At 34.4% G+C, this 9261-nt stretch overlaps 1 protein-coding gene across 1 annotated transcript in view; it reads left to right on the top strand.

The window, feature by feature from the left end:
• The window catches only part of LOC144448225 (fatty acid hydroxylase domain-containing protein 2-like), a 9942-nt gene extending 1424 nt beyond the window's left edge, over window positions 1-8518 (top strand). Inside the window, exons 4-5 of the mRNA XM_078138379.1 lie at window positions 1039-1311; window positions 8365-8518. Coding sequence (XP_077994505.1) covers window positions 1039-1311; window positions 8365-8518 — 427 coding nt within the window. The remainder of the gene's footprint in view (window positions 1-1038; window positions 1312-8364) is intronic.
• The last annotated feature ends 743 nt before the right edge of the window (window positions 8519-9261 follow it).

Genomic DNA, 9261 nt, shown 5'->3' with positions numbered 1-9261 from the left:
CGTAATAGAATTATGTACTGTACCATGCAAATGTTACACCTTATATTATGCCTAGGGACTTTTACAATACATGTGTGGGTTCGTACAGCATGGAATTCTTTACGGTTCCTTGATTACTGGGTAAGCGAAAATCTACCTGCAAGGTAACGAATAAACAAAGAGTATTACACACATTCATTATGATAGATTTGCTGTGATTGGAACTTTACATTGATATTTTTTAACTTGGCAAATTTATGTATCTAATAACTATACATACATACATACATACATACATACATACATACATACATACATACATACATACATACATACATACATAGAACAGTCTTGATAAACAAATTACACTAAGGCAATAATAATAAAGTCTGGAAAATCGTGAAGTCTCGCAAGAAATAGTGGGTGCGGAAACTGACATCAACTTAAAAAGACAATATAAAACTATTCTTCCAATCTATAATGGCTGTACATCTGATAGGAAGAAATAAACAATACAGACACCATTTGAAAACAATCATGGAAATGCTGAACTAGACACTCACACATGAAAAAAATATATAATAAAATAAAATAAAATAAAATAAAAAAAATCTACCTACCCCCACCTATTTTAAAATTGCATGTAATCGGGACCACACAATTTTTTACGTTTTACAACTTAATTAACCCTTGGGCCTCATCTTTACTAACTAATGGCCAAGACCTGATACTGATACTGGTCGACTTTTAGCATATTGTTAACAATATCGCAAAGAACGTCCAATATTATCTTAGACACATATTGTCAGAGACATGTTGACATTTGTAAAACATTTTTTTTCGCATTACCTTATGTGCGTTGGCTACGGTGCTTATAATAACGTGAGTGACGGTTTTGATTTTGTTGAACCTCATAAAAATATACAGACAAAGTTACACCTAGAACTATTGCCAACAAGGTCAAGACATATTGCGTGATATCATAATATGTCCGGGTTTTTTCATTTGCATATGTTTACTGCCGTTTATTTTATTGTGATTTATTTTATCAATTTCTAGCCTTCTTCATCATCCCTACTTTTATAAATGGATTCACAAGAAACATCACGAATGGTCTGCTCCGATTGGGTTGGTGTGTATTTACGCTCATCCTATAGAGTTTCTAGCATCAAATATTGTCCCTGTCTTTTCTGGTCCGTTAATCATGGGATCTCACCTCCTACCTACATGGATATGGGCATTCACATTAATGTTGATTACCGGCATTGACCATTCTGGATACCATTTTCCGCTTACTTGGTCCCCGGAGTTCCACGATTTCCATCATGAAAAGTAAGTATTTCGTTTACATTTAATTTAATAAGAAAATCCAATCAAAATTATATTAGTACAAATTCTGAAATTTGTCATTGAATAGCACACTTATTGCACTATGCGCTGTCATAATTTGGTCGATTTTCACATTCAAGTTTGAGCCTTGTTGGTTTATTGAGGTTACATACTTCCATGTTTTGATACGGGTCCTTGTAAATGTGTCTTTTACACCTTTTCACTATGGGCGTCGTTTTGTACCAGGATCAAAGCCTTCTAGTTCAGGGTCTTCCAGTTGTGTGTGTAACTGTCTGCCATATCTGAGAACGAAATAACATGTAAGAATTCAGGCCTGGGTCCCAGTCGGTACCCTGTGAGTCATGGCGTGTAATGACAAACATCACAGTAGTAAACATGCTACAGTTTGCCAAATAATATGAACACTTTGCTGGGGACACATACATTTTTATGAGTCAGCACTTTGCTGGGGACACATACATTTTTATGAGTCAGCCAACATTAGAAGTAGTTGGATATGTGATAGATCCTTATCAAAGCGGACCAGTCATCCCCACTGAGTGACACAATAGCAGCACAGACAGTCAGGTACGAAGATAAACACAGATGATGTAGATGTTGAGTCAAGTTGTGTATCTTCATCAAAACTTCGGTTGCTCTAGATCTGTGTATATGTATATGTACCTGACTGTATATGCTGTTATTGTGTCACTCAGTGGGAATGACTGGTCGGCATTGATAAGGATCTCATATCCAATTACTTCTAAAGTTGTGTCCCTCATTAAAAAAAACCTTGTATCTCAGCTAAGTATTCATACTATTTGGCAAACTGTTGTAAGATGTAAACTTCACTTTACTATGTTGTCATCATGGAGAGCGTGTGTGACAACAAAAATTCATTGTCCACATAACTTTAGCTTGAAAACAATAAGTAGTGGCCATATGGATGAGGATTGGGTATTTATTTTGGAATTTTAATTAATAAAACTATTTTATCATGGCGTCCTACTTGAAAAATCAATGTGAAACATCATTGATTAAAAGTCCGTGTTTGTAACTCAATACAATGCAAAACCCCTAAACAATGAGTAAAATGGTGTGCTATTGTACGTACAGTAACAAACATTTTACTATTTATTAATCTTTTGCAATGTATTGATTTACTATGAAACAAGGACTTGGCATATACTGTTCCACAGTGATTTTTGGTATCGCGTTTCTACGATATCAATTTTGCATAGTGGATATAGTGGGTAACGTCAATCAAGGTATGAGTTTATTGATTTCTGTTCACTTTTTGTCAAAACGAAGGGGTCACATGACAAACACTTTAGGAGCGATCAATTTTTACGGCCGGGGTGGGCCGGTGACTTCTTATTCGTGTTGAACTTAAAAATTCATCCACAAAACAATCCAACCCCCTCTGACAAATAAAAAAACACACTACCCCACCCATGGTAAGAGCTTTTTTTAAAAATGAACACCTTTTGAAGGCCATTTAGACCACCATTCAGAAGTAAAACACAACTTAGTTATATCATAAAAGTATCACTCATTTTAGGGTTTCAAAAGTTTAAATCATTTCAAATCATATTGACACAAATAATAATAAAAAAAGATCAAGTAGAAAGTGAGAAAATTTGGGGAAAACATGCACAGTGGAGGTCAGTTATCATTTTGAGATACAAATTCATTATTTGAAAGTGTGTCTCTATTGGCTATGTTTGTGTGCAATTCAACATGTTCTGGTCAATGGAGGCACAGGATTTTAGAGTCAGTCCATCCAGTAAATTTCAAGGTATTTCATTTCTTATTTGTTATGTGTATAGCTACACATGCAAGTTTTTATACATGATGACACAATGCAACTAATGGCGTGTGATACTGAGAAGTCATTTCTAACAAAACTGTTGCTTAAAAAGTGCAATGTCGTGACTCCATGTCATATGCTTAGGATGTATCAAGAGACAGAGTTTCTGTTATATTTCAACATATATTTATACCATTGTTTATGGTTTATTGTATGCACATACATTTGTTGTATGGAAACTTAAGTACAGCAGGGTGGTTCATGATTTCGTTCAGTTGTTGAAAATAAGGTTACCCCTCCTGTATTCTCTTTGTAAAAATGATGGAACCCCCCCCCCCTTCTCTGAGTCCCAAATGGAGGTGCCCCCCCCCCCCGGCCATAAAAAATGATCGCTCTGTACAACCGACATTTGTAATAATTGCCGAAATTTGTAATAACGCCGATATTTGTAATAAAAATCACGTTTTTCGTGTAATAAAACCGACATTTGTAATAATTGCCGAAATTTGTAATAATTTCTATGAACGACAAATGTAAGAAAAATTGCCGATATTTGTAATAAATTTCAGAAAAAAATGTAATAAAATTGCCGAAATTTGTAATAAAAAATTACATTAAGGAGGGTCCTTCCTTTCACACTAAAACATGGGTTATCTAAATAAAGAAATACAAGATCGCAAAAACATCACGTCAAACGAAAGTGGATTTAACAAGCATTAATTGAATTGGTTAATATAATAATTAATTGAACAATTAAACAAGTTATTATTATTTCAATCAATCCGCATATATGTATGTATGTATGTATGTATGTATGTATGTATGTATGTATGTATGTATGTATGTATGTATGTATGTATGTATGTATGTATGTATGTATGTATGTATGTATGTATGCATGCATGCATGCATGCATGCATGCATGCATGTATGTATGTATGTATGTATGTATGTATATATATATATATATGTATGTATGTATGTATGTATGTATATATATATATATGTATGTATGTATGTATGTATGTATGTATGTATATATATATATATGTATGTATGTATGTATGTATGTATGTATGTATGTATGTATTTATGTATGTATGTATGCATGTATGTATGGTATGTGATGAGGAAGTTTAAGAATGATTGAACAAACAAACGAACGAATTAACGAACAAAGAAATGAATGAATGAATGAATGAATGAATGAATGAATGAATGAATGAATGAATGAATGAATGAATGATCGAACAAATTAATTAATTAGTTAATTGATGGGTGAATGCCATTCATTTGAAGGAACTAATTAATTAATTGATGGATGGATGAATGAATGAATGAATGAACGAACGAATTAATTAATGGATGGTTGGATGGATGGATGGATGGATGAATGAATGAATGAATGAATGAATGAATGAATGAATGAATGAATGTACACTGTGTAATTCTTAGCGGAGTTTTGTTATATTTTGCAAGCTGCCGTGGATCCGGAGCAATTCGACAGAATATATTAGAAAATATGTGTTCGCATGACATTTACATGAAATTTGTGAGATTTGTCGCCACTGATGTGTATCGATTTGACTTATACTATCGATGTTTGAGTACAGCAGCCCCCTTCCATATCATTACAGTGATTTTCTATTCTTCATTAATCTATTCAATTTTAGTGGCGTTTTCGAGGATGTGCATGGTTTAGTGAGCTGTGCACTATGGGTAGTAGTTCATCATTTTAAATCTGATAGGGAAGGGATTTCAGGGATAGTTGACCAGTAGAGCCGGGAATGAGTTCATGAGTTCTGATTTATTTAGATGAAGGACAGAAAAAAGGGGAGAATAACGTCTCCCCAATCCCTTTCTCTAAAATAATGAAATCTTATCTCCATTTCAATTAAATCATTATTTTGTGTATTTCAATTTTGAACTTGTAGAATGTTTTATAATAGCACAACCAAATGTTGTTGTGGCCACTATATATAACATTACAACTTGTTTTGTATATTTACAGAGACTTGTACCAATTACGAATATACTTGTTGTTGAAAACTTGTAACAAAATTGCTGACCTTTGTAATAAACTAACGATAATTGTAATAAAATTGCCGACATTTGTAATAAACCGACGACATTTGTAATAAAATTGCCGACATTTGTAATAAACTGACGACATTTGTAATAAAATTGACGACATTTGTAATAAACTAACAACATTTGTAATAAAATTGACGACATTTGTAATACAATTGACGACATTTGTAATAAACTAACGACAATTGTAATAAAATTGCCGACATTTGTAATAAACTTTGACATTTGTAATAAAATTGCCGACATTTGTAATAAACTGACGACATTTGTAATAAAATTGACGACATTTGTAATAAACTGACGACATTTGTAATAAAATTGACGACATTTGTAATAAACTAACAACATTTGTAATAAAATTGACGACATTTGTAATACAATTGACGACATTTGTAATAAACTAATGACAATTGTAATAAAATTGCCGACATTTGTAATATAACGTTGCCGACATTTGTAATAACTTATTAACGACATTTGTAATAAAATTGCCGACATTTGTAATAAAATTGCCGACATTTTTAATAAACTAACGACATTTGTAATAAAACTGCCGACATTTGTAATAAACTAACGACATTTGTAATAAAATTGACGACATTTGTAATAAACTAACGACAATTGTAATAAAATTGCCGACATTTGTAATAAACTAACGACATTTGTAATAACATTGCCGACATTTGTAATAAAATTGACGACATTTTTAATAAACTAACGACATTTGTAATAACATTGCCGACATTTGTAACACAATTGCCGACATTTGTAACGACATTTGAAGTAAAACTGACAGTAAAAATTTACAAAATAAGTGCCTCATCTTCACCAATCCTAGATTTCAACAAATTAAACACCTGGATCTAAGAAACTTTATCAACTTTCCCTGTGTAAGAACTTATTCTACAAGTTAAGTCAGGGAAGTTTTGCGCCGGTATTTAACACCAAAAATTGATACAGAACTATATTGTTATGTATTTACTTCTATGATTCAAATCCAAAATTCTTCCTTTATATATCAGAGTTTATCGTTGGTTGGCCTGTCATAGGTTTGTGTTAATAAAACCACCAGGCAAATATTGGCAAGCGATTATGTTTCTTTTTATACATAAGTACAATTAGTTCACAGACCAACAATAATCGAACCTGGAAACTGGTATGTGTGTCGCTAGACTTTGGTGAGATATAGTGATATACAGTATCCATAACACCAAGTGTCCGTAATGTATGATGTCTGAAATATTCGCCTTTATGCATATTAATCTCTTCACACTCACGGACAAGAATATGTCCCTGTAGACTTATAGATATACTAACTAACTTGTTTTTAAAAAATACTCATTCCAATTACTTCTCAAGCCATTATGAAGCTTTCAATTTTTGCCCCCAAATGCACTCTAAAATTTCTAAAGAAATCAGTTTGTTGGTCGTCAACCGACCAGCAAACCAACCAACCAACCAACCAACACTTTGTCCGCAATGATTAAAATATATACATTCGATCATACAACCACGAAGTGTTGATCAAGTGATGGATTGGTGATGCTAGTTCGTATATTCACTCATCACTCAGAAGCCTTCACAATCACAAACAACCCATACATTCGCCGCTTGTACACTAGAGGAAGTAAGATTTAAGAACTAGATAAAATCAGGTTAGAAAACAGATTGAAATTGCTTTTTAGCTACCCTCCATACGCCCGTCTTTCCATCCCTCCGTCAGTCAGTCAGTCAGCCAGCCAGTCAGTCAGTCAGTCAGTCAGTCAGTCAGTCAGTCAACCAACCGACCGACCAGCCAACCAGCCAACCAACCAGCCAGCCAACCAACCAACCGACAAGTTATCTTTTGACAAAGTCAATTTAACAACACGTCCACCAATGATCAAAATTTACATTCGTTCAATAAAGCACGACGTGTTCATCAAGTGAATTATGATTTGAACTGATGGGTTGGTACATGAGTACTGCTGGGTATATAATGTAGGTACTAGTAGGTAAGTAAGTAGCTAGGTAGATAAGTAGACTTATTATTGACTGATTGATTGATTGATTGATTGATTGATTGATTGATTGATTGATTGATTGATTGATTGATTGATTGATTGATTGATTGATTGATTGATTGATTGATTGATTGATTGATTGATTGATTGACAAAGACTCAAAGATCCAAGTGGCTGACATAATTGTTGTAAATTAATTCTAGGAAGCCTGTAATGACGATATTTTAAATCCTTTCTAAGTTTAGAATGAGTAACTCCATTTCTTTGAAAGTCAGAGAGGAACCCCCTTAACCTTTTTTTTATTACAAATATCGGCAATTTTTATTACAATTGTCGTTCACAGAATTTATTACAAATGTCGTCAGTTTATTACAAATATCGGCAATTTATTACAAATGTCGGCAATTTTATTACAAATTTCGGTTTATTACAAATTTCGGCAATTATTACAAATGTCGGTTGTACATCGCTCCCATACAATGCATATTGCTGTGCTTGTGCCATGTGCAGGGCTAGAAAGGCAGTGGCATGAGTGGAGTATCACAGTTATCCAACCATACAATTAATTTGTAGGTGAGGTTGCTACCAAGTAGGGGAAAATGTCGGTCATTACCATTCAATGGCTCACGCCTGAACGACAAAAAATAAAGTGTTGTCAGGTCTTCCTAATAAACAACTAGATAATTTGGGACTACCCAATGACAACCTAATATACTGTAAATACGTTGGGACTTATCAATGGTGAATTCGAAGTACTTATAGCTCTTCGGGACTCGATCAATCAAGGCCTAGCCTAGTCGTAATGGTATGATCGAGTTCGTCAAGAGCAGCTGAACAGCTTCCTGTGGTCACGTGAGGAATGGAAACTATCACGTGCTAATTTTAGGGTGTTTACAAATACAGGCTTGGCATTACGCGATACCAAGCAGTATTTTCAGTGCTTTGATTCAAGTAGGATGCCGTGATAAAATTGTTTTTATAAACTAATTACAATCCAAAATAAATACCCAATCCTCATCCATACAATAAGATGCCTCACAAGATTACATACAGGTTTTTGCATATGGAGTCTGTAAGTGATGTAGTCCTAATACAAGGAATAGCAAAATAGCATACTCTCACTTATTACCTTTTAACGTCATTCCCTTTCAGGTTTCACTGCAACTTTGGTTTCGTGGGATTCTTGGATTGGTTTCACGGTACTGATACGTTGTTTCGGAATAGCGCAGCTTCCAAAAGAGACAAGTTGCTGTTATGTTTCACCCCTCTTTCCGTCAGCATTCCTGATGAAAAGAAGACTGAGTAACCTTTGTGATATATCAGGCTGGTGAAATAATACACCTCAGATTTGACTTTCAAATCGGCGTCCGTAGGCCCTACCCCATATGTACATTGTAATTGAGTTATAATTATCAGAAAATTTTGCTCCTTGATTATCTTTCAACCGTATGATGTCTTCACCTAAACTACGTGCTATAAAGTACCATTAATGTAATATGATCTCTGATTCGTTTCGTTTTTATTTACATAAATTTGTTTAATTATGAATTAGAGAGCAGGGGGACGGGGAAAATCAGGCTTGGGCTGTTGCATAAAATATGACCCTCCCTGATTCGGTCGTGCTAAGAAGTGGCAGGCCTCCCTCAACTTTCTTTCTCTAAAACATAACCTTCCCCTTGTTAAACTTAAAGCAAACATGGATTCAAATGCTGTCATAGATGTAAAAGGACACGAGTCCCAGAATAGGAGTTAATCCCACCGCTGTCACCATGTTAAAGGAAATGGTTACTTCCCACTACTTCCGCCATGTGGATGTGTGTGAAGGTGATTTCATTGACTGAGCTGAAGACCACAACTCTCAATGATTAGCTATTGACACACTCCTGACATCGCTGGGACCGAGCTCTGGTCATGATATCCATAACATTATCCATCGTGACTTACCCAACTCTTCCCGCTTTACATCTGTTAGACCCACTCTTCTCCTTACACCACAACTGACAATTGATTCATTACATTGGTTGTCAGCAGAAATTTGATTGATATAGG

Source organism: Glandiceps talaboti, chromosome 17, assembly GCF_964340395.1.
Source record: "Glandiceps talaboti chromosome 17, keGlaTala1.1, whole genome shotgun sequence".
NCBI classification, from domain to species: Eukaryota; Metazoa; Hemichordata; class Enteropneusta; family Spengelidae; genus Glandiceps; species Glandiceps talaboti.
This window is presented reverse-complemented; position numbering and strand designations above follow the sequence as displayed.